At 47.9% G+C, this 26,265-nt stretch overlaps 1 protein-coding gene across 4 annotated transcripts; it reads right to left on the bottom strand.

Moving 5' to 3' along the window:
- Positions 1-192: 192 nt before the first annotated feature.
- Positions 193-24,157, bottom strand: tsc1a (TSC complex subunit 1a). 4 transcript variants are annotated; one of them, XM_061261101.1, is made up of 22 exons: positions 23,972-24,157; positions 19,997-20,219; positions 19,143-19,246; positions 17,129-17,281; positions 16,497-16,641; positions 15,796-15,950; positions 15,639-15,712; positions 15,034-15,212; positions 14,325-14,437; positions 13,648-13,801; positions 12,928-13,031; positions 12,002-12,077; positions 11,715-11,822; positions 10,768-11,371; positions 9,959-10,029; positions 8,604-8,770; positions 7,989-8,171; positions 6,987-7,097; positions 6,242-6,364; positions 4,188-4,375; positions 3,493-3,657; positions 193-2,706 (listed from the first exon to the last, which is right to left on the bottom strand). In XM_061261101.1, exons 2-22 carry the CDS (start codon positions 20,103-20,105, stop codon positions 2,145-2,147), a joined length of 3,648 nt encoding a protein of 1,215 aa, XP_061117085.1. In that variant the 5' UTR covers positions 20,106-20,219; positions 23,972-24,157; the 3' UTR covers positions 193-2,144. The 4 variants fall into 4 exon arrangements, with proteins under 4 accessions (XP_061117085.1, XP_061117083.1, XP_061117086.1 ...); XM_061261099.1 differs by having other exon boundaries at positions 11,981-12,077; positions 23,972-24,156; XM_061261102.1 differs by having other exon boundaries at positions 9,986-10,029; positions 11,981-12,077; positions 23,972-24,154.
- Between the last annotated feature and the right edge of the window lie 2,108 nt (positions 24,158-26,265).

Genomic DNA, 26,265 nt, shown 5'->3' on the forward strand with positions numbered 1-26,265 from the left:
ATCCTCATGTCATTGGGAGAAAAAAGAAAAACAATGGGAGGCAGATTTCTTCAAAACCTTTTTTGGCAACAGGTAAACTGCCCAGAGAGGTGTGTACAGTCTGGTTCTCAGTCTTTGACACAAAATATGAAAAAAGTGAAAAAGAAGTCCGCTCACATTAGTGAGGTGATCTAGTGCAGGGGAATATGTGTGTGTGTGTGTGTGTGTGTGTGTGTGTGTGTGTGTGTGTGTGTGTGTGTGTGTGAGCCTGTGGAACACAAGATGGGTGCACAAAACACTTCCATCAATGTTGTGTGTCGTGTTGCTTGGTTTGTGCATGTATGCTTTGACATTCACTTCAGTACGTTCATGAAATGACTGGTGCTACCACAACCCCTTGTGGACAGAACACTGACCGGAGAACGCTTCTCTCAAACGGCTTAAACGACACCCGATTCAATTTATGGCACTATGCATAGTTCATAAAAAGCCAAAGAAATAACTAGCACTGAATATGTCCTGAAATATGAATGCGTCCTAATATTCTGCTCGTCTGCAGTTGTGGGGAGAATCTTCGAAAACACATTCAAGCTCTCAATCCCGGAAGCTGTTCGCCGAAGGCAGGCTCGAGCGCAAAGCGCGGGTTCTCAGCGGAAATTGAAAGGTTTTTGCTTACGAAGTCAGACATTCCTTGCAGATCCCTGGTATAGACCATGGCAATAATCTTACAAAATGTAAAGATGCGTTACCGACTAGCTCACAGATCCTTCGAGAATTCAGAATAAGGGAACATATAACCGAAGTGAGCGCAACACATGCCGTTTTCAAACACAGTACCCCGGCTCAAGTTTCAGTCTATAAAATCCGGTTTATTACCACGGTTTGAGCGTGGGAGTCGCATTATTGCCATCTCCAATGCATTATTACTATAATAAACTCCACACTGCTGAAAACCCGAAGGGACAAACGAGACAGCAGTCCCGCCGGACATTACGCAGCTTCGCGAGATACCCGCCTTCGTTATTGCGGATGCTGTTGGATTGTAAACTCTCCGGAGGGCCCAGAGGTTAGAGCAGCGTGAGGTCTCATAACCTGCCGCTTTAAAGGTTTATCATAATGGCTCGCTCTAATACACCGTTTAGTCCGCCCATAATCCGAAAGCCGTTTTTTCGCTTTGGTACCCAGTGCTCGAGATCCGCGCGCACATGCTTCCTATCCCTGCCAGAAACTACTCGCGTCTAGAGACCGGAAAAACCGAAGTCCATTTCATATGATAAAAATAAACACGTCTCTAAAATTACAATAATGAACGAGCTCCTCTGACCGCTGGCAATGTGCTGTAAACACAAACACACGAATAGACAGGCGTGTTAACTTCGCACCGTAATTGCCTGTCCCGCCTCCTCTTCCCAGGAAGCCTTTGTCAGTGTTACTTGAGCTTCACTTTTCTACGTTTCAAATGCATATAACCTTTTGTAACTGTATGGGTTTTAAGAAATTTTGTCCTGATATCAGGGATTTCTTGTGTAATTCTAAATTGAACTAATTTATTCGGTTTAGACAGGGGGAAACAAGCCTCCAAAATGTTAGCTCAAGCATCTGCGTTGTATACTGTCATACTACAGGTCTTGTCACTTCTCTCGCTGATCTGTGAGCATCCCCACAATCTGCAGAGCAAACAGACCCAACTGAACTCATACAAGAAGCACCTTGCCCTGTATCCAGCCTCACAACAGAGAACTGAGGTGAAGTATGCAAAAGAGGGCCATGCGATCAAAAGTGGCGGGTATTTCACGCACCAAATGAGCACAGGGCGGGCTTCTTGTTTAGCAAGTTGTTAACGGGCGAAGCTTTGCCATTAAGGGGGTTTGTGCATACTTATCCCACAGTCATCACCAGATACAAGGCTGGGCAGATGAGACAGGAAAGTTTGACAAGCGAGGCTAACGTAGGAACCTGACTGGGCAGCTTCAAAGATTAAAACAGATTAAAAATGACAGATTCTTTTTTCTTTTTTCTTTTTTTTTTTACACCGTTCTCGCTTTCCATCGAGCGAAGGTAAACTAAACGAAGATGAAATCCTGCTGTCCACGCAGGGGTTGGAAATGACAACAGCAGGCCGACACTCTCCCTCGTTCCATCTTCCCCCCCCCTCCCCCTCTCTTCTAGCTTTGCTCGTGATGCGCTTCATTGTAGTCCATGATTCTCAGCTGCTGCTGCCTCTGCCGGGCGTCGCCGGCCGCGCCCGCCTCCCGGTGGTTGGCCCTGTGCTGGGCATCGGGGTGGGCGGCCGCCTCCGCGCCCTGCTCAGTCTTCGGGCCCTGGGATTGGCCGGCCTCCACGCCCTGCTCAGGCTTCGGGCCCTGGGATTGGCCGGCCGGGCAGGGCGGCTCCTCCTCCTCCTCGCACTGGCTCTCGCTCTTGTTGCGGAAGAGCTCGCGGGCGCGCATGCCCAGGAAGCTCTTGGCGCTGGGGTAGGAGCCCACGGTAAGGGGGGCACTGGTGGGCGGGCAGAGGTGGTGGGACTGGGGCGGCTCCAGCAGGAAGGGGAGGGGCTCCTGGCTGCCGTTGACGCTCGTTGCCGTGCCGGCGGCGGCGGCCGGGGGCTTCCCCGGCGACGTAGCCCTGCCGTTTCCCATGGGGGGCAGGGAGGAGTTTGTTGTGGCCACGCCCTGGCCGTCTCCCCTCGCCTGCTCCCCCAGCCCTAGGGCACTGCATCCCTCAGGCCTGAAACAGACACAGTGCACCAGTCAGCCAAACGACATGCAGACCCATTACCGCTCGCTAACACACACCAGTCCTGGGTCACATACCTCATTGTTTTGAATTCAGATACACTATGTTTTCTACTTTTTGGTCTTCTGGTGTATCTGGATCAAAAACAATTGCGCATTTGACCCAGATCAGCCACACACGCACATCAGAAGAAGGTAACAGCAAAATCCATACAGGAAAGCTTGTTAAAAACAGTCATTCTCTTTAGGAACGGATGTAGAAAGTATTTGTGCAGGGACAAAAGAGACTCTAGAGTTTGCTGAAACAAAAAACATTCAGTGAGCAGCAGTTCTGCAGGCAGAAATGCATTGTTAATGAGAGAGGTCAGAGGAGAAGGGCCAGACTAGGTAGGTCTAACAGGAAGGTGACAGTAACGCAAATAACCACGCATTACAACAGTGGTATGCAGAAGAGGATTTCTGAACACACAACGCGTCAAACCTCTAAGTGGATAGGCGACAGCAGCAGAAGACTTGAGTCTTTTAAAGATAAGTCTAATAAATACCTAATAAATTGCTCAGAGTGTACACACACACCTCCATGAGCCCCTTAGACCTGTTAGTGCCTGTTAGTACCTCCACCCCTGACTCTCTCATCATGATATCGATGATTGCACCTTTCGTTTCACTATAAAGAAGTATGAAATAAAGCCCAGACCACCCGAATGTTAATCCTGAGCTAACAGGGTGAGAAGGACTCCTGAGAGACCCTGCCAGAAGCGTGGAGAAGGCGGCTGACCTGGAGTCGGTGGACGCTAAGGACTCAGCGCCCCCTGCTGGTGAGTTGCTGGTGGCCGGGCTCTCCATCTCCAGCCGGCTGTAGAGCTGGAGGAGCTCCGTCTGCAGGACCTGCGTGACCCTCCTCTGAGCCTGGTACCTGCTCTCAGAGGCCTGCAGCTGCTCCCTACAGGAGGGGACACACACACACACACACACACACACACACACACACACACACACACACACACACACACACACACACACACACACACAAACACACACACACACACACACACACACACACACACACACACACACACACACACACACACAGTGTTCTCAGAATCAGTATGTTAAAGCGGACAAGCCATAGCCCAGCTTTCCTCCTGACATGGGTCAAATACGTAATTGTTTTGGATTTCAATGCTTTTTAAATCCTTTTTTTAAACACATTACTGAGCTCGTCTGCCGTATTGGAATCTTATGAAATACTCTCTAAAAGTGCAACGCCCACCTTCCGGTCCCTCTCAGTTGGCTCAATCGCACCAGCCAAGATCAAACGAGCACAGAAAAGTATTTGAATCCAAGACAAATAGGCATATGACCCGGGTCTGAAAGGCACAAAGCACTTCACACAGACTACTTCTGCCAGGGAAGGGGCAGCTGTGAGGGCGAACAGCTGTGAGCCACCCGCGGTTGAGGATGTGCTCGCACCTGGCCTGGCTCTTGACGTCCTCCAGGAACTTCTTCTGCTCCACGATGAGGTGCTCCTTCTTGGCCAGCTGAGACTCCAGGTCCCCTATCCGCTGCTGGGCGGCCTCCAGCCGCTGGCCCTGCTGCGCCAGGCTCTGGTGGAGCTTCTCCTCGTCCTTCACAGAGGACACCTGCACCATCTGCACCTCCTGCAGGCGGAGGCAGAGCGAAAAGGAGGAGGATGGAGGGAGAGAAGGAAAGAGTGGGAGCGGAGCAAGCGAGAGGGTGGAGGGAGGATGAGGAAATTTCGATGTGGTGGAGGCCTCTAAGCACGAGATGTCAGAGTCGCCCGGGTAACAAAGGAACGTAGCATTCTGTCCTTATCCATGGTATTTTTCCCCACTACACTTGCACCAAACAAACACATGCCTATCTGACGTACACCGATGAGCCAAAACATTATGACCTGCCTAATATGCTATTGGTCCTCCGGGTGCCGCCAAAACAGCTCTGACCCGCCGAGGCATGGACTCTACAAGAAGGTGCCCTGTGGTATCTGTCATGAGCATTTTCTGCGAGTTGGGCCACAGTAGCCCTTCTGTCAGTTCAGACGAGATGGGATAGCCTTCCTTTCCCTCATTAATGGTGCCCAACAGCCTGTCGCCGGTTCATGGCTTGTCCCTCCTCGGTCCACTGTTGGCAGGTACTCACCACTGCTGACCGGGAGCACCCTAGACATCATGCCGTTTCAGAATGATCTAGATCTAGATTCTAGGTAGGATCGGATTAGAAAAAAAACAGCTTCTAGTTTTCAAATTCCCAATTGGGAGAATTAATCCTATTCGATTACTGAAATCCTATCAAAAAAAGCTTTTAAATACTGGGCCCTTACATATTTAAAAACTTTCAGTAATGGAATAGAATGAATTTCCGGATACGATTAATTTACCATTTACCATTAAATGAAAAAAATGTAGCATTTCAAAACTATAAGATGTGATCCAGATCCTGAAATTTGGGATAACAATTTTAGAATCCAATTGTACATAGAATCTAGATCAAATGTTGTTTATCAAACTTAGAATTTCAAAAATCATGATAATCTTGATCCCAGTGAAAGGGTGGATTCGGGATGGATTCAATTTGATGTAGGGACATGTGGGACACATAGCACATCTTTAATGAATTGTTTTATCCAATGACTGCATATTGCACATGAACCAGTCCAAATCAATATCCAACGTGACAGAGCACCTGTATCGACCCTATGTTGCTTCTCTTAGTTTGCCGTCTGGGTTGAATTCTGAAATTATACAGATTTTGGCCTATGTATCGGGTACTAATGCAGATGAATATGACTAATATGAAAACTGATTTACACATTTTCCAACATGTTCACTCACTCATGTGTTTGTCAAAATGAAATGTTGCACAAATATCATGCAATACCCTCCAGACAATGGATAATGACCACAAGCAAACTGCTAAGAAGAAGCTCCTGGTGTTCAGATCAAATTCCCAGATGTGAACATCACTGCATGTGTTTGGAAATACTTGGATCGAAAGAGGTAGAAAATGGAACCAGCTTTTAAGACTTTGGAGGTGTTTAGAAGAAGCACAGGAAAATATCACTGCAGATTTCTTCAAAAAACTCCTGAAGAACTATCCTGAAAAGAATGGAAGCTGTAATAAAGGCAAAAGGTGCACACACAACATACTGAAAGTATTTGACATTGTGCATAGTTGTGGAGGCCTTCAAGTAATTTTGTGTTAAATGTTTGCTCTATTATATATTTTTTTCTGTTTCAATGGAAAGTAAATAAAAGTAAGGGTGCACTCTGACTTTTGCACAGTACTGTACAAACGGTGAAAAACTATTTCCTATTTTAACATTACGGGAGTGATTTTAGCCAGCAGGCTCACAGTACATTTAGGTGAACCACACACGATGGCACGGACTGTCATCCTGCAAATATGATCCTCTGTGAAGGTGCCAGGGGAGTCACGTTGGTCAAGCTCACAGCTGCTCTCTCGCTGCCCAGGCGGAGGACCCCGCTGACTCCTCCCGCACATACCTTGTTGCTGTGGGGCCCCAGGTGCTGCAGCTCCTCCACACACAGCCGGTTCACCTCCCCCAGGAGCAGGAGCTGCTTGTTGAGGGCAGCCATCTGCTGCTGGACGGTCTCACTGCTGGTCAACTGGAGCCAGGGAAGGAGGGAACGGTAGAGAGGGGGAGAAAGTGGGTGAGGGGGGGAGGGAGAGGAAGAGGAAGGGATGGACAGTGAAGGGAAGATGAGAGAATTCAGAGAAGTAATGAGGGTGAGATAGAATGAAAGGAAGAGGGCAGAAAATAGATGCATAACCATCAACGTATGAATTAACTGACAGACACCCTTATCTAATGTGTGAGAGTTTCACAGCAACCATGACATCCTTAACATTCTTAACATTCACTTTTAATGTTAACACTGTGCCAGCGGAATCAGTCGCTCAAATCTTTCCTCACGAACAAGCGTTTCCCAGTTAGCGGGTTACGGACGGTGTCATAGCGAGTGCATACCGCACTCAACCTCGTTCAACTCAATTATTCACAGGTGAAATCTGCATGCGGCCGAAGCCCATAGTCAGGGGTAGAGCTCAGGTGGTAGAACAGGGAGAGATTTCCCGGGCACAAACGGGTCCAGGGTGCCCCCTGAGACGTGCGTTTGTCTCGGCGCCTGCCCAGGGGAGCAGAATCGTCAAACCTACCAGTTGACCATTTTTTATTATGAGAAGAACTCGGCAAAAATGGTTTCCAGTGAAGAATCAAGACAAGCTTACCTTGACAGACAGCTGGTTGAGCTGGTGCCCTGAATTGCACACCTGGTTGTTCGCCCTCTGAAGCTCCGCCTCCAGCTCCCCCGTCCTCTTCTGGTACTCCTGCAGCTTGCTCTGCGCAGAGGGAACGCACAGTCAGCCAATGGGGTGGGGAGGCGGGGGACTTTTGGTGGCTAATGAAACAAGGGTACGATTGCTGGGTTGAACGGAGCAGGACATGATCAAACGGTTGGGCTGTCGAGTGCTGGGCTGCCCCTGGTGTCCTGTAACATTTCTAAAAGCATTGCTAGGACACTGGGGATAGTCTAACACCAGACAGCTCAACTCTCCAAGGGCTCACTATCCAAGTTCTAAGGGCTCACTTAGTTTAACAAAAACTCCTGAAGTCCTGTTAAGAGCTGTTAACTGTTCACCGAGACATTTTTAACGTCTTATGAGTTTATGAGCGGAAGTCTGGTCAATAAAGTAAGACTTTAATGCACACACACATACCAGCAAAATGGCAACGCGACGACCTGCATTTTGTTCAGATGCGTTTCGGTACCAAGTGGCGTAGCTTAAATGAATCGAGACAAGACTGTTTGAAAAAAGACGAAGCATTCGTGGGGGCTGCCTGCCATCAGAGGCAGGGGGTGTGCCAGTGCTCCCGGGGTCTACCTGCAGCTCCTGGGTCTTTGCCTGCCATCAGGGTCAGGGGGTGTGAGCACTCTGGGGGCCTACCTGCAGCTCCTGGGTCTTTGCCTGCCAGCAGGGCCAGGGGGTATGAGTGCTCCGGGGGCCTACCTGCAGCTGCTGGGTCTTTGCCTGCCAGCAGGGTCAGGGGGTGTGAGCGCGGGCGGGGCCTACCTGCAGCTCCTGGGTCTTTCAGGGGGTGTGAGCGCTCCGGGGGCCTACCTGCAGCTCCTGGGTCTTTCAGGGGGTGTGAGCGCTCCGGGGGCCTACCTGCAGCTCCTGGGTCTTTGCCTGCCAGCAGGGTCAGGGGGTGTGAGCACTCCGGGGGCCTACCTGCAGCTCCTGGGTCTTGGTGTAGTACTCGTCGCGGCCCTGCTGCAGCTGGCGGATCTGGCTGTGCAGGCGGGTGACCACCGTCTCCCGGTCCTCCCACAGCTGCCGGTACCTGCGCTGCTCCGCCTGCAGGCTCGCCTGGACGTACTGCATCTCCAGGTCCTGCAGCTTCAGCTGGTCCTTCTGCAGGGCGGAGCAGAGAAGGAGAGGAGAGGGGGGTGGAGACAGAGGAGGTGGAGAGGAGGTGGGGGTGGAGAGAGACAGGAGGTGGAGAGGGGAGGTGGGGGTGGAGAGAGACAGGAGGTGGAGAGGGAGGTGGAGGTGGAGAGAGACAGGAGGTGGAGAGGGAGGTGGAGGTGGAGAGACAGGAGGTGGAGAGGAGAGGGAGGTGGGGGTGGAGAGAGACAGGAGGTGGAGAGGAGAGGGAGGTGGAGGTGGAGAGAGTGAAAAGGAGAGTGAAGGGAGGGAAAGGAGAAAGAAAAGCAGAAAGGAATGAGATATGGAAGGAAAGAGAAAGGGGGGGGAGAGAAGAAGTGATAAATCCCGGGTTTGAGAACCACAGGGCGCAGTAAAGGACAGGACGGGCATCGTGGCGCAGCGCGAGGCGGGCGTTACCATGGCGTGGTTCTGCTCCTCCAGCGCGGTGGCGTTGATGATGCGGCGCAGCAGCCGGCGGTTGCGCAGGGCGTGCTGCTCCCTCTTGTAGCGCTCGTACAGCAGCTGGCTGTGCAGCAGGAGCAGCTGGCTGCGCAGGGTGTGCAGCTCGTCCAGGGGGGCCGAGCCTGAGCGCGCAGCAGCGCGGGAAGAGGGGGCAGGCGGGGGAATTAGCACACGGGGCGGGGGGGGAGGGAGGAGGTGCACACACAGTGACAACAAACCACGGACCGTCCTCTGTTATCAGAACTGGGACCCCACACGGACGCAGTCGCACCGCACCGGCAGCCATTTTGCGACTGAACGGTTTTTGTATGAAGTTCAAGTTCTGTACCCGCGGTAGCGGCCATTGCAGGAAGGTTATGGCAGCAGAGAAATTCTATGCAGCGCAAATAGTTTCAATGGTTTTAACATTTTCTCCTTCAGCTTTCATTTTTTTATTCTTACACAAAATGAAACCAAAAATTTACAAACACTGGCATTTGTGTATCAGAACATTTCAATACATATCAACATACACTACAGGACCTACGTATTTGGACAGTGGCGCAATTTCCGTTTGGCTCTGCAATCCGACACATTGGATTTGAAGTGCAGACTGTTTCCCTTAATTTAAGGGTATTTACATCCATATCGGCTGATCTGTGTAGGAACTGCACCCCATTTTTTCATAGTCCCCCCCATTTTTGGGTACTAACATTAATTGGGCAGTTGGCTGATCAGCTCTTTCAGAGTAGTCAGATGTGTTCAATCACTTCCTTAGCGCAGGTATAAGAAATGTCAGTATCGAGTCTTGATTCTAGGCTTTTGATCGTCGTAGTTATTCTGTCTGTTATTATCAACATGAGGACCACAGTATTGGAATCATTAAGAAGAAAGAGCACTGGTGAGCTCAGTAGCTGTAAACGGGCTGGTCGGCCAAGGAAGACCTTGACAGTTAATGACCAAATAATTCTTGCCATTATGAAGAAAAATATTTACTACCCCTGCACAAAGCAAGCAATTTCATAAACCTGACTAATCACAAAGTGCTGAGAAGCCAACAGTCCAATGTATAAAAAGGGATGCAATTCCCACATAGTTCACACAATATGGACGCGTGAACATATGTGAAGAGAAAAAAACTGAATGAAAGCTACACAGCGTGACATCTGTGCTGCTCAGCATCATAGCATCTGTGAATTAAACTTGTCAACCACATATACGATTTACACAATAAATGACAAATGTGTATGCATGTACAAAATGTGTATGGTTGTTTTTCTCATCTTCTCTTTCCCAAGCCAATAGTTGCTCTCGCCCCGGTTTTGCAATACCTTTTGCTTTAATACTCTGTTGTTTACCTCCAAAGTGCGTCCAGTCAGCTGACTTGCTTGGCAAAGGCAGTCTGAAAAAGAGCAAACAAAGAGACGGGGAGGGAGGGGGGGGGTACTTCAGTAGGGAGTCTGGTAAGCTCAACAATGAGACACACGAACCAATACAGAACACCCCCGTGCCAGGAAGCAGATGGACCGCTCCACACAGATCAGGTGCACACCTACATGCTTGCAGGCCACATCCTATTCAGCTATGTCACTAAAGGTCATGCACCCCAGCTCGGACGGGTTTAGCAAGTCCAAACGTCTGACAGTCACAACGGAGTGGCCGTTCTTCCGGGATTAACGACTAAAAACACAAAAATGACATTTTAATGAGGCAATTAAAACTGCTCGGGCAAATTAGTGGAGTCAACGCCCGGCAGTGCTGTCGAATTAAAGCACAAACATGAGCAATCCAACATTACAAGACACATGTGCACAAGAACAAGGGTATCTACACATACACCGGAAGCATGCGCCAACAAAAACTGGGATGAGTACCTGAAAAGACACGCGTGCGTGCACACACACACACACACACACACACACACACACATACGCACACGCACACACACACGTACACACACACACACACACGTGCACACGTGCACACACACGCACACACGTGCACACACACGCACACACTCACACACACGTGCACACACACGCGCACACACACGTGCACACATACACACACACACACAGACACACGCACGCACGCACGCACGCGCGTACAAACACAACGCTCGCGGACGCGGCGCCCTCACCTCTTCAGCACCTTGTCGTGGACGTCGTTTCCCTGCTGAATGAGCCGGTCCAGCACCTCCAGAGGCGAGGAGGCCGCCGCCCCGTCTCCTCCCTCCTCCTCCTCCGCCTCCCCCCCGCCCCCCTCCCCGCTCCTCTTCCCGCGGGCCCTCCTCGCCGCCTCCACCGTCCGCCTCCCCACGAACAGCGTGGCGGCCTTGGGCAGCGCCAGGTCGAACAGGGCCTCGTAGGCGGGGGCCAGGGCCGCGCAGGGGCTGGGGGTGAACAGGCTGGCCCCTTCGTCCTCGGGGCCCGAGGGACAGCGGGGGAAGCGGCTCCTCAGGGGGTGGTCGATGGGGGTGAAGACCGGCTGGAAGGAGAGCTCCAGGCCGGCTCCCGCCCCCGCCGCGCCCCCGCCGCCGCCCCAGGGCGGGGCCTCGGGCTTGTCGGGCGTGGAGGTGGCGTTCTGCGGCTCGCCGCCGCCGCCGGGGGTGCAGGCGGCCGGCGGCTTCTCCTGGGCCCCCGTCAGCGTCTCGGTGGTGCGGTAAAACGGCGAGTCGAACCCCCGCAGGCCGGAGGCCTCGCGCTTGTCCTCCGTGATCTGCAGGAGCTCCTCGGCGATGGCGTCTGCAAACAAGCGTCACGCGGGGAGGGAGGGAAAGAGAGAGACGGAGAGACAAAGGAATTGTGAGTGAAGACAACGAGGAACTAAAGCCCTCCACTAGTGCTGGGGGAATGACGTTTTGACACCAAATGGGTGGAGCAGTGATATTCAACCAGTAACTCACTGACTTGAACCAGTAACTGTCGGGTGCAAAGCCTGCTGACTAGTTCAGCAAGCACATGACCGACGGCTTTCTGTAGCTCCGCCCATTACGCGGGTTCGAGAAACCCCATTCGCTCGCCACTACGGCGCGCAATCCACAACGCGAAGAAACCGGTCGTTCCCGTGTCAGCCCCTCTTCCTCACCCTCCTCTCCCTCCTTCTCCGGGCGCTGCTGCAGGTCCAGCTCCTGCTCCTTCATGAAGGCGGACAGCTCCGTGAGCGTCATGGTCTTCATGTTCTCGCCCAGGGGATCTGACCACGACAGCAACAGAAAACCCGGCTTCAGTGAAGCATCGGGGAAGCCCGACACCCGCTCGCTAACTGCCAGGACACACTCTGACGACAGAACGGAAGAGAACAAAAACACCCCCCCGCCCCCCCTCTACACCGGTGCCCTCAAAACTTCTGACCTCTGCCATTGGCCATCTCACCACTGTCCTTCTCCTGCTCACTGATTGGCTCCTGTCTCTGGAGGTGGGGCTTCGAAGATTCGGTGGGTCGATCCTCCTGCAGATGAACCAAGGCAATATAACATCAGGCACGCACGCACACACATACCGCCCCTATTCACTGCCATTGCAGATTTAAAAAGGTGCAGAGAGGGAGAAGCACACGTAATTGCAACCACCATATGAAAGAAAATGGAGTGTTTAGTAATCTCATTTTCTGAAAACCAAAATTATTGGCACCCCTAACAGTTATTGTAGATACTGTACAAATATTACACAATAACAGGAGACAGCAAAAGCTTTATGCGTGGGAATGGTAGTGCTGTTTGTGTAATTGTGGTTGGAGTAATCACTGGGGGGGCTAACCATTTAGCCGTTAGCAAGTAGCTTTTTTTAAAGATTATAAAAATTGCCGAAAAGCATTCTTTTTTCCACATGCACAGAAATGTCAAAATGTTATACATTATTTAGAAGAAATGAGGAAAAACCCCATTAATTTCTTCCATAGGCCATCTATTTTTTTTATCCGGAAGTCCGTAACCTGCCCCCCGAGACCAATTCCACCTCCATGACCTGAGGTCCACTACTGCTGTTCACATTTAGCAACGTCTGATAATTATGCAAAATTGTGGGAAAAAAAGTGGGAAATTGTTTCACAAACAACTTGGAAAAAGTAGTGGCAAAAACAATGGCAAAAACAATGCCATTGTTTTACTTGAATCAGTATGGACCACAAATTGAAAGCTCAAAAACACAAAAGATATGCAAGTGAGCCTTTAAGAACATTCTAATCACAGGCTAAACAACAGAGACACCTCCTAAAGCAGAGGCCATTCACTGCGTGTACTCGACACAGACACACACTTGGACACAGACACACACTTGCACCCAACAAACTAGTGGCTTACCTTGCGCGGGGCAGGGGCGCTGGCGGGTACGGACATGTGATCGCTCAGGGAGGGGGGAGGAGAGGAGGTGGCAGGGTAGCTGGAGGAGGGAGTCCGTTTGCCACCTGCAGAGAAATGAAAGCAACCTAAACTCACCCTGTTCCTGGATATACAGTGGCTTCAGAAAGCCAGATCCCTTTACTTCATTGTGTTGTAGACTTCATTTTCAATGGACAAAATCGCTATTTTTGCCCATCTATCTACACTGAATAATCCATAATGACAAAGAGAAAACATTTCTTTTTTTTTTTTTGTTAAAAATTAAAAACTGAAATCATTTATATTTGTATTCATACCCTAAGCGCAGTACTCCGTAGAAGGCAGCAAAGTACAGCTTCAAGTCTCTACAAGCTTTGCACACCAGGATTTTGACATTTTATCCCACTCTTCCTGGCAGAGGTTCTCAAGCTCTGTCAGATTGTGAACTGCCATCTTCAGGTCTCTCCACAGGTGGGGCTTAAGTCTGGGCTTAAGTCAGAGACTTGTTCTGAAGCCGCTCCAGCGTTGTCTTGGCTGTGTGCTTCTGGTCACTGTCTCGCTGAAAGGTGAACCTTCACCCCAGTCTGAGGTTGCGTGCACTCTTAGTGCAACTAATTAGCAGCTCAATCACGCAATCTCTAGCTGTTGAATGAGGTGTGTGGAAGGGCAGGCGTGGGTGGCTCATCGCCCTGACCGGCTTACCTGACACGCTCTGCGTTCGGCCCAGCGGGTGAGGGGCATTCTGGGACGGCTCGGTGCCGGGGGAGAGGCGAGACGGGGGCGTGGTCATGCCACAGAGGGAGGAGGGGCTCCAGATGGGGTCCTTGGCCCCACAGCCACCCTCACAGTTCAGGCTCTGGGGAAGCAGTTTGGGAGCAGGTGTGAAATAAGCAATATGAGGAAAGACACAAAATATACACAATATAAAATATATATACGCAGCAAAAGAGCTGCTCGTTTTTCATCCTTGGTTGCTCTTGGTTATCTTGAAGAAATAAAAGAATAAAATAGAAAATAAAAATGTTTTATCTGCAAGCTCAAGATTTTAAAAACATTTCACTAGATTTAATACATGAGATTTTCAATATGGTTAATATATAACAATAATAATATAGTGTTATTGGTGGTTGAGCTTGAGTGAGAAATTAAATCAAGAACCGTTAATTGAATGCGTTTTTTGTCAAAGCAATGAAAAAATAGTTCACAGTTTGGTCCACGTACTGCTAACTGTGTGCAGAGTTTTGAAAAAGTAATCTTGGTCTCAAAAAATGTTTGTTAGCAATTGTAAATAGCTGTAAATATGCGAGAGATGGCCAGGCAGCAGGGTGGCATTTCCACGTTGAGACTGTACTTGGTTGCTGTGCGGGTTGGGGGCTCACCTGCTGTCGGGAGGTCTGGGGGCTACGCTGGGGGGGCTGGGTGCCAGACAGAGGGGGCATGGGCAGGGACAGGGGCTGGCGGGGGGTCGAATACGGGGTCGAGGAGGAACTTCCTGGGTTGTAAGAAAAAAAAGCAGACATCACCAAGCGTTTGGGCGCCTGTTTGCGTTTGTGTATGTGTGTGAGCATGGGTGTTTGTGTGTGTGTGCGTGTGTGTATAAGGGCGGGAGGATATATCCTATATTTATCGGCATCGAGATATGAACATGCAAGAAACTGCAATGAATAGAATGAAATTGATGTCATTTTTGTTTATTCAATGGGCATAGGCTAGTCATTGTCGGGGATCTATATTAGCAGTGTACCTAAAGCAGAAAGACAATAGAACTCTGCACAGATCAGTATTTGTTTATCGCAAGTCGTATCGTCATCAAAATATTTAAATGTTTTTGCATATAACATCATTTCCTCATATCGTGTAGCCATAGTGTATGTGTCTGCATGCACATTTGTACGTGTGTGTGTGTGGGGGGGGGGGGGGGGGGGGGTGCATGCGTGTGCAAGTGTGCGTGTGTATGTGTGTGTGCGTAAGTATATATGTGTGTGTATATGTGTATGTGTGCATGTATGCGTGTGTGTGTGTATGCGCGTGTGTGTGTGTATGTGCGAGTGTGTATGTGCGTGTGCATGTGAGTGTGCGCTTGCGGACCGTAGCTGCTGTGCAGGTCAGTGTAGGGGCTGGCGGTGCAGTCCAGCGGGCGGAGCTGCAGGTGGGTGGAGAAGTGATCCGGCATGGTGGAGTATCCCTCCTCGTACGACGCCTCCTTGGGGTCCAGAGACACTTTGGCACACTCGATAACGATGTCGTGGACCTCAAACCTCTTCCACCTGCGCCATATTGGGGGGGGGGGGAGTTAGAAGAGACTATCTGAAGTATATAACTCAAAGCTGAGAGTATGGTAAATGGACTGCATTTTACAAAGCACTTTGGATAAAAGTGCTTTACAATTAACATTCACACACCAATGGCGACAGGCTGCCATGCAAGGCACTGACCAGCTGGTCTGCAGCTGTTGGGGGTTACGCGTCTTGCTCAGGGACACTTTAACACACCCAGGGCGGGGGAATGAACCGGCAACCATGTGAATGTTGTTACCTCCTGAGTTAATGTCCCCCCAAACTCCACACTCCCACAAGCTGAGTTGCACACACGCACGCGCGCACACACACACACACGCGCGCGCACACACACGCACACACGCATGCACACACTCAAACACACACACACACGTGTAGCGGTTGTGCTGCTCTCACCGGGTGGGGTCCAGCTCGTGGTCCTTGGTTCCGGTCACTAGCTCAGGATGTATCCTGACGTGCTCCAGCATCGGCTGCAGTGCGAGAGCAGAGAGCGTTAGCGTTAGCGCCGCACCCGCGAGGGGAGGAGACTCCGCTCAGCCCGCCCGCGCCTCACCTTCACCACCTCCTCAAAGGTGTCGCCGTTCTCCTTCATGCTGTAGTGGGAGCGCAGGTAGGAGACGAAGTTGCAGGGGTACATCCCGTAGAGCCGGTGGAAGAGAGAGTACACGGTGGCGTGCAGGTGGATCAGGTACACGTCCGTCACATGACCTGTCCCGCAGAGACCAACGGATGATCAAAACCTTACCCCGTCTCACTCCCTCTCCCTCTATCTCTCTCTTTCTCACACACTCTCCCTGTCTCTCTCACACACACACACACACGCTCTCTTTTCCTCACTCACTCACACATGCTCTCTCTCTCACACACATTCTCTCTCTCTCTCTCTCTCTCTCTCTCTCTCTCTCTCTCTCTCTCTCTCTCTCTCTCTCTCTCTCTCTCTCTCTCTCTCTCTCTCTCTCTCTCTCTCTCTCTCTCTCTCTCTCTCTCTCTCTCTCTCTCTCTCTCTCTCTCTCTCTCTCTCTCTCTCTCAAACACGCTCTCTCTCAAACACGCTCTCTCTCACACACACCCACACACACACACGGTCTCTCTGGGCTTGGCTAATGAAGATGGTGATCGTCTTGCACCTCAGATTACAGAGTTTAGATGTTTACTAATGCATTGGGTGTAATTAAAGACAAAAATAGAGGCGATTCACCACATGGCGGAAATGGCGGTAATTATGGTGTGCATGGGCGGACGCGGCTGACACACCTGGGTTCCTGCCGTTCCAGGCGGCCAGGCGGCCGAAGATGTCGAAGAACTCGTACAGGTGCTGCTTGCCAGGCTGAGGGATCATGGGGAGCAGCGTGATGAGCACCAGGACTCCAGTTATCAGCACCACCACGTCAGTGTCCGCCTGCCACGCCACCCACAAACACAGCGCTTCAGACCTCTTAGCCTGCCTGGGTACTCAAGGCTACTCCAGGGTCCACGCAAAACACAGACGCACTTAAAGATAGGAAACAGTCAGTACAATGCCGTACACGAAAGATGTTTCTGCTCTGTACAGTACGGACAAGAACAATGAACAAATCAAATTCTTTTACCCATTTTAATGGCTCTGGTTCCATCTCATTGCAACCATTTCATTTTGTTCCTAAGTCAGTTTAACTGCTCAAGAGCTACTGGTTAACCATCGGTCTAAAGAGCAAATCCAAATACAGCTCATTTTTAATAAAATTAAGATTTTAAAGTAAGAAAAAGGAGCTAATAAATCCTCCCTGGTGATTTGATTCACACGAGTAAGACAACTGAGAAAAAGAAAACACCTCCAGAGGAGCACTGCCACTGTAATGAACTGCGCTTGTCAAGGACCTATGACCCCGGCCCAATACCCAGCATACCTTCAGGCATTTGAGAAGGGTGTTGAGCAGAGGGAAGCGGGCGATCTTGTGGATCCAGGACGGCTGCTTGCGAACGACGTGGCCCAGTAGGGTGAGCGTGGGCAGCCGACAGGGCTGTCTGCTCAGGCACTCGTTCATCTTATCCAGGAGGTGCTGGGTCACACACACAGGTACACACAGGTACACACACACACACACACACACACACACAGGTACACACACATACACAAAGACACACACACAAGCACGCACACACACACACACACATTATTACCGGGACTTAAATACTACTTCCCCATCCCACATATACACGTGGGCCAACCGTGACTCATTCTGTATGGCGTTGCTTGCAATATTTCTGTATTACTGAACTGGGCAGCAAAGTGCTCAGCAGCAGAATGCTCATACAGTTTCACAGTTTGGAAGTACAAAATAAAAAGACATCATTTAGGCCACAACAGTGGCCGTGCTGAAAGCGGAGGAAGATGAAAGATAATGAGGAAATGGGGGCCCAAGCAGCCATGGTTTTTGAAGCCACAACTTATCCGTTATTGTATTTAGATATTTCTGGGATTATAAAAAAAAGTTGAACTTACAGCTCACAAGGAGACTTTTAAACACTGTCCTTCACATTTTCATGAACTTTCATGACAGTGGCACCAGTCAAGTTGTCTTCACAGAGCCACATTTCCAGCTATTCAAGCCAATTAACTCCAGAATTAATTACAGTAACCTCAACGGACACACCAGCGTGGACCATTTTGATTGGAATGAATCGACTACTTGACCATTAAAAAGCAAACTGCATCTGAAGCAGACCCATGGCTCCTGAGAGGACTTCATTTAATCAGCATTTTTCTAAATGAAGAAACTCTTTGGGCATTATTTTATATGGCAGAACACATTCAGCACTTTGGCACCTGCTGCCTTCATCAGGGTTTTCAAAAATCAATTCAAGAAAAGCGAGCGCAACCTTCGCTTCCAATGTTCGCTCCTCTCTCATTTGCACCCTGTTAACAGTTGGATTCGCCTCCTCCCATTTGCAATTTGTTTTATCTTACAAAGTGGAGTAAGAACAAATACTTTGAGGGGAAAAATAACAAAACCAGAGGGTTTCAGCAGGATAGCTGATTCTATTCTCATGTATGCAGTGACTGTGAACTGATGACTCGACAGGGAGTGCTGATTAAGGGGAGAGCTGATTAAGGGGAGAGCCATTTAAGGGGAGTGCTGTCTAAGGGGAGTGCTGATTAAGGGGAGTGCTATCTAAGGGGAATGCTGTTTAAGGGGAGAGCTGATTAAGGGGAGAGCTGATTAAGGGGAGTGCTGATTAAGGGGAGTGCTGTTTAAGGGGAGAGCTGATTAAGGGGAGAGCTGATTAAGGGGAGAGCTGATTAAGGGGAGAGCTGATTAAGGGGAGTGCTGTTTAAGGGGAGTGCTGTTTAAGGGGAATGCTGTTTAAGGGGAGAGCTGTTTAAGGGGAGAGCTGATTAAGGGGAGAGCTGATTAAGGGGAGTGCTGTTTAATGGGAGTGCTGTTTAAGGGGAATGCTGATTAAGGGGAGTGCTGTTTAAGGGGAATGCTGTTTAAGCAGAGTGCTGTTTAAGGGGAGAGCTGATTAAGGGGAGTGCTGTTTAAGCGGAGTGCTGTTTAAGGGGAGTGCTGATTAAGGGAAGAGCTGTTTAAGGGGAGTGCCGTTTAAGGGGAGAGCTGAATAAGGGGAGTGCCGTCTAAGGGGAGTGCTGATTAAGGGGAATGCTGTTTAAGGGGAGTGCTGTCTAAGGGGAATGCTGTTTAAGTGGAGTGCTGATTAAGGGGAGTGCTGTCTAAGGGGAGTGCTGTCTAAGGGGAGTGCTGATTAAGGGGAGTGCTGTTTAAGGGGAATGCTGTCTAAAAGGGAGTGCTGATTAAGGGGAATGCTGTTTAAGGGGAATGCTGTCTAAGGGGAGTGCTGATTAAGGGGAATGCTGTTTAAGTGGAGTGCTGATTAAGGGGAGTGCTGTCTAAGCCTCACCTTGTCATGAGGCTCCCTCACAGAGACTAGGATCTGCACAGCCTGGGAGGAGCTGGTCTCCAGGTAATAGTCCACCAAGCCGTTCAGCAGCACTGACCCTCGTTCTGCATGTACACACACGCACACGCACACGCACACGCACACGCACGCACACACACACACACACACGCACGCACGCACGCACGCACGCACACACACAAACACAAACACAAACACAAACACAAACACAAACACATGCGCACACATACACACAGAAAATCAAAAGAGGGAACACAAGCAGCAGGTCAGAGAAAGGGCAGCAACCAATCTGCCAGCATCACACACCACTTCCTGTTTCAACTCAGGAAAAGATGAGAACATCTCCACCATGACTTGAATGAGCTCAAGCAAGGCTTTAGAAAGGGCTCTCCACTGTACTAGAGTCAGTTAACGCTACTAAAACAAAGCTAGTCAGACAGTTCCACCAATACTAGGCCCAGTGTACATGTAGTAAACTAAGGACGTGCAGAAGTACTTGGAATCAGTTCAAGCACCCAACACAAAGCTCTAAAAACAGTTGCACCAGTCTGGGAACCTGAATAAGGCTCTCATGTTATTTTGCTGACATTTTTATCCAAAGCGACTTACGGCTAGTTTCACGCAGCCTCTGAAGTTTCTACGTTTACTAGCGCATCAGGTATAATTAGAAAAAAACAAAAAATAAATGCAAATATGCGGCACATGGTGGTGATGACGTTTAACGGCGTTCCGTCATTATTGTACTGTGCATCGGCCAGCTCTACACCCGATGGAGCGCCCAGTCCGACAGGCCACAGACTGCCCCCTCAGTGACGTTGTGTGCAGGCGTCTCTCACCCGTGTTGAGTTGCTCGTTGATCAGGCCCTTTATCTCTTCCAGTTGCTGCAGGTCGGAGGTCTCCAGCAGGGGGAGCAGGTCCCCGACATTGGGCTGCTCCCGGGCCATGGTGCGGGGGGACGGGAGACCGAGCCCGGGTAACGGAGGTCCAGGGCGAAGGTCGCGCCTATCGCTCGAACGGGGTCCTGTCCAGGGTGGGGGTCCCGGGACCAGGCTCCACTGCTGGGACGGGGAAAAAGCGCTTAGCTATATTTCTGCCCTCTAGAGCAAAACCCGCGTCAAACGGGTAATCTCACACCGGCATGTTTGCTCATCATTGAGGGAAAAGTAAAGAATAAAAGAGAGCAGTCAGAGAGCAGAGTAGTCCTCTCGGTTGGCTCATTTACACCAGGCAGGATGAATCAAGCACAGGAAAGTATTTGAATCCAAAACAATAACGTATCTGACCCGGGTCTGATGACCCAGGTGTGATGACCCAGGTCTGATGCCCCAGGTCTGATGCCCCAGGTCTGATGCTGGTTCACAAGTGTTAGCAGCATCGCTGCCACTGCAAACTGTTGGGCAGTTTACAACACTTAGCACTGTATCACTGTCTCACTGTATTACTGTATCACTGTATCACTGCAGCAGCCCAGGTACGATTCCCTGGCCAGCTGCAGATGGGAAAGCACTCCAACTGTAAAACTGTTTGAGTCATCACAGGCTTTACTAGAAGTAGATTTGTAAAATAACCAAAAGTCAACTTCTGCATGTTGTAAGACTTGGAAGTGCTCTGCAATGAGAGTGGAATTTCTGCTACTGAAAGATGCACAGATATAGCCACATCAACATAATTATTAAGCATATTCATAGAACAGGGCGTGTGCAAAGAGAATATAATTTCCTTGATTTGCACATACCCTGTCTGACAGTAATTTCCACAACATTTGCTTTGTTCGTTGTTTGCTTTGGAAGTGACCCATTTAAGTATTTTTTCACTCAAGCAGTCCAGGGGGGTATATCACAAAGTAGGATTACAGAGTTAGCTTGACACGTCCACCGAGTCCACCGCCATTTTCACTCCAGTCCATGTTCCAGTTTTCAAAGGATTCTGGGTTTTACACTGTGAGCTCATCCTTCAAACTCTGCAATGCTGCTTTGTGATACACTCCCCAGTACAGTCATTACAGTTCAGATCTTCAGACTATATTTTCATAACCGAGTACCACGTCATCTGTCCTATCACCAAAAGCCAACTTGACCATTGAGCAACACAGAAACAATGATGTCGCATATCCTGACCAGTGTCCTCACTTCCTGACCAGACCAACAGTCACCAGACGAACGGCAAAGCAAACGCATCTGCTTCGGTCAGGCGAGGACAACCCGCGACCGCAGTTCGACCAGCCCTGAGTTAGGGCCACTGTCCTTACAAACCGTAGAAGAGGAAGAATGGGAGGGTGGGGGTGGGGGAGGGGGTTGCGATGTCCAAAGCATGTGAAAACAGTTCTACTGGGAGCAAACTCAATCTCAATCAAATGACCTAAAATAACGGTCTAACAACATTTTTATTTTCAAACAAGAACCCCCTGCGCCACATAACAGTGGTCCGGCGGGGGGGAGGAGGGGGGGCTTGACGGACAGTCTCAGCTGGGGAATTACACACACTAACACACAATTTCCTAGAAATCCCCTCTGAGCCAATCACAACTGACCTTCAATCTGGCCACCTGTGGTATGGGTGTGTGTGTGTGTGTGCGCGTGTGTGTGAGTATGTGTGTGTGTGTGTGTGTGTGTGCGCGCGTGGGTGCCTGCATGACAGTTTTATATTTCAATGCTTGGACTTTGAGAGTCCTGCTAGCTAAGTGTAGAAATGGCTTTGAGATTTAACACTCCTGCTGGCCTCTCCATAAAGTCTTACCTCTACAAGGCACAATGCTCGCAAAAAGCATGCAATCCACTGATGCAGCACATAACCCCCTATGAGAACAGCAGACCACATTTAAGCGAACACAAGGAATGCTTATGTTACGTAATACTGTTTCAAGGATAGAAAATAATGTGAAGGTCACATATTTGCCCACACACCTCTGCTCAGCAACCTCTGCTCAGATAACACTGTAGGCATCTACGTTTGTTAGCCTGAGGGCTACGAACTGGGTCCAGAGCAATACTGGACTCCATTATATTGTCATGAATTATTTAACAGGAGCAATGCTAAATTCATAATACTTAGAACATTTTGTATAACAAGCTTACTCGCATGAAAAAAGGCTAAACAAAGAAATGAATGCACGGTACGTAAGTGTCTCTTAATGTCCTCCAGAAATATTTCACTGTCACATGAAATTTAACTATGGGTTAGGTTCCACAGCAGGAGACAGAATTCTGAATTGTGGTGTACAATTTTCAGAATACCTGAATAGGGGTGAGTTTCAAATCAGCATATATAAAGAACTAGCCTAGTACGTGCACATTTAATTTGACTCTAGGTGCCACATACCCTTATTTGAAATTCACAAAAAACATTTTAAGAGTTATTCTTGCAAGAAGAGAAATAAAAGTTGCATGGTTACTAACGTTTCTGAGACGGCTATTCGTAATGTAACCTCAAAGCAGCCATGATATAATTTGAAGCGACATGGAACGTTCATTCTTAGAAATCCAAATAAATTAGCCGAAAATAAGCTGCACAATAAGCAACGGTGATGACATACAAGTAACATTCGCAACTAGTAACTTATAATCAAGGGCCGGGGAGGTGGGAAATGCCACTATTAATCTTACAAGAATTTAACTCACTCACAATAACAAACGTCCTAGAGTCAATCATAAGATATGTGCAATGCGTAACCTACCAAATACTTAGCTAACTGAAATTTTAGCTCATACATGAGATATTTAGCTGCTTCATCCCAGGAAATGGGAGCACACCGCATACGCACTAACCAGTACTGTTCACGAAAATACAACAATATTGCCTAATGACAGAGAAGTGGTTTAACTGGCTTGAAACTTTTTCCCCAAATAAGATTGATCGTATGAATTTGATAATACCTTGGTAGGACATGTCAGCAGTTAGCTAGCGTTTACCTTTCAATAACAAACGGCAGCATTGCTTGGAACATGACAATTCTATCTGCGCTAAAACCGGAGAAATAGAATTAGCATGTTTTATTTCTTAATATATTCCATTATTCTAACTTAGCTGTCAAGATGGAGTGCTTATACTCTTGACATCAATAAGAAATTCAATCATTCTGCATGACCATTATTTTCTTGATATGGCACTTTGAACAACATACACCGCGTACTTGCAGTGAATTGACTTGACAATCTGTATGTCCACACACAGCAAACCAACTTAGATAATCATATCACTGGGCATTATGCAAGCGAATAATTCTGATCACGATTTCAGTCTTGCGACCAAACTAGAAAAGCAGCGTCTCAAAGCAAATCATGCTGTATTTTTTGGTGGACGTTGACGCTGCAGACAATGATACGGCTTGCACGCCAACTGATTTGGCTGGTTGGAAAGTTTTGCGCATCCGACCAGACTTTATTACACCCGTGTGACAAGCTTTGTATAACCACAATATAATGCATTGCTAGCAAAATAGCTAGCTATCAAAGCAGCTGATCAAAATGGATTGTTGCATCCGCTACAATAAGTATTAATTATTCTGACGTTACATTGAAGTGCAATTCGTTTGCTGGCTATAACTGAAAGACTAAACCGCATAAAATAAAGGCAGGCTGGGTTGAACATTTAAGTTAGATATCTGGCTACGCTTGCTAGCAAGCAGGCTAGCTAGCTAGCGTTCAACAGTCAGCAACTCAGCTAGGTTCTGAACTAACCAAAGTATTGTTTTTATAACAGTGACAAAGCATGACAAGTTTAAACTACTAAACAAAATCTGAAAGCATGCTGCAAAATAAGACAAAAACAGTTACTCTCGTTAGTAATGTATTCATTAAATAGACCTGTTTACCAATTAGAATTGCCCCACTCCGTAGGGCGCCGCCATGTTGAACACCTTACCACCCCTCCCTCTGCAATACTCCTCCGCAACTGAATAAGAAAAATAATCCCAAAGCGCTCCAGAATGTCCTCTTCCACAGAAAAGGGAAGTCGAAAGAAGGCTATTCTGATATAACTGTGTTATTTTCTCATTTAAGTAACACGTGGCCGTCCAGACTTTTCAAAGTGTTAATATATGAAAATGCCCCCTACCCAAATACATCTGAAAAATGTTTATTGTTTTTCCCAAGGTGGAAGGATGTGCTGAGAGTGAGTCGGCTTTCGCGTGACTCAGACAGTTTGCGCAGGCGCTGTAATGAAACATGACGAGAAAAAATACTTTCTGGTAGAGATAAAAAAAAAGAAAATCCAGTGTTACGGGTGAAAAGCTGAATGGCAGCCGTGAATTTGCAAATATAAATTGGGTTGGCAGCGAGGTCCTAAAGAACAATGAAAATAATCGAAATTAAATGAACTTGCATTTACTTAGATTGTAGTTTAGATCTCTGCTAGCTACCGTTTCTGAATAGCAATGGTTTTACTGTGACATAATTGTGTATCCAGTTGGCCTATTCCCCAATTAAAGCAGGGTAATCCCCTATACATTAAGACTACTTGGCAAGCACATCATTTGTATATGCATCGTTTATTTAGTTTGTTTTGTCTTTAAGAAATGTCTATAGGAAGAATATGTTTCATATAAATATGTTGGAAATTAAATGATTTATTGTACATTTATGGACATACACAGGTTTTATTTATTATTATTTTAGGTTTTTCTTCTTAAGGCTTGGAATGGATTGTAATCTATATGTGTTCGTATTTTTCTTAGCTCAGTTAATTTGTTTTAGTGCTTTCGTTTTGGTGTAACAAAATCCCCACTCATCTTGTTAGCCAGGTCTGGATGTAAATTAGCTGAATGCATTCATGTGGATTCATAGAAAACAGTGTGTGGGATGAAAACACAAGTGTTTTATTAGTGCAGCAGATGTGTAACATAATAGATATAACAGTGCCATCCTGGGTTCAATTCCCATGTGACACATTTGTATCCATGAACAAGGTTTTTAAACTCCTTCAGTGAAGCCATTGAAACAAAAATGTAAACGTTTCTGTTATCCAAGGCACTTTAAAACAACTGCTTCAGTGAATTTTCAGCCATTGAAACTGTCAAAGAAAAATTGTAAATTGCTCTTCCCAAAGCCTAGAATGTAAATGTTTCTATTATCCACAATGCCTTTTCTGCAGTAGATGGCAGCAGGAGATGGTTGTTACTTAAGTCATCAGCATAAAATGGATATATTTGAATTTGCTAATAACAACACAGCCCAGCCCAGCTCAGACAGGGAGGACAAGTTTATTTTAATAATTGCAGGTCATGGCTTCATTGTAATGAGGAAAATATTTTTCCTTTATGGCTTTAGTCTCCATTGTAACGCTCTGCCAAAGCAACAGAATGGTTTGCAATAGGAACGCAGCCAACAGTTGGAACTTGGCAGATACTTTACCACAGAATCATATTACACTGCAAAAAAAACATTTCTTGAAGTGTTTTAGAACCGGTTTTACAGATACATATTATGCTTACTCATGGAATAACTTGAGTTTTGTACAGAGAATCTCCATTCAAAATGTAATTTAGTCTACTACTAGACTTAATCTGTGTTTGTGAAACTGGCACTTATAAGGAAACTTAAAATATTTTCTTTTTTTTTCCCTGAAGTACAAAATACTAGCTTGTTTTAAGTTGTCTTCTGCTTGACAAGTGAAAACTTCATTCAGTCCAGATGCTCTAAGGCAGGGATCTCAAACTCAAATCCTGGAGGGATGCACTGTCTGCTGTATATATAATATATATATATATATATATATATATATATATATATATATATATATAAATATATATATATATATATATATATATATATATACAGCAGACAGTGTAGCCCTCATATATATATATAAATGTGTTTCTGATTTTTCCCATTACCCTATTTATATCAATTCCCATGTGCACTGCCGCAAGCCTGCCCCCTGGCAGCCTTAATGAGAACGACACACCTTCAAGCTGTGCCATGCTGTCTCCAGCCCCGGCAATCAGGGAGGCTTGCATGTGGCAATCCTTCCTGCTGAGCCCCCTGTCCACCTTTAGCACTATTACTGCCGCTCCCTCATGTGCCCCCCATTCTTGGATCTAGCTGGTGGGCCAGATCCTCAGTGGGCAACTGCATAAAACTAAAGCCTGATACCTTAACCGTGCACCAC

Source organism: Conger conger, chromosome 11 (genome assembly GCF_963514075.1).
Source record: "Conger conger chromosome 11, fConCon1.1, whole genome shotgun sequence".
In the NCBI taxonomy this organism is placed as follows: Eukaryota; Metazoa; Chordata; class Actinopteri; order Anguilliformes; family Congridae; genus Conger; species Conger conger.

Excerpts from the sequence above, each read along its gene's own strand:
- tsc1a (XM_061261099.1), bottom strand. The coding sequence starts at position 20,105 with ATGGCCCGGGAGCAGCCCAATGTCGGGGACCTGCTCCCCCTGCTGGAG. Across the intron at positions 11,372-11,714 it reads GGAGAAGGAGGGAGAGGAGG|ACGCCATCGCCGAGGAGCTC; the intron begins GTGAGGAAGAGG and ends GCTTGTTTGCAG. Across the intron at positions 4,376-6,241 it reads TGGGGCCCCACAGCAACAAG|GAGGTGCAGATGGTGCAGGT; the intron begins GTATGTGCGGGA and ends CTCCGCCTGCAG.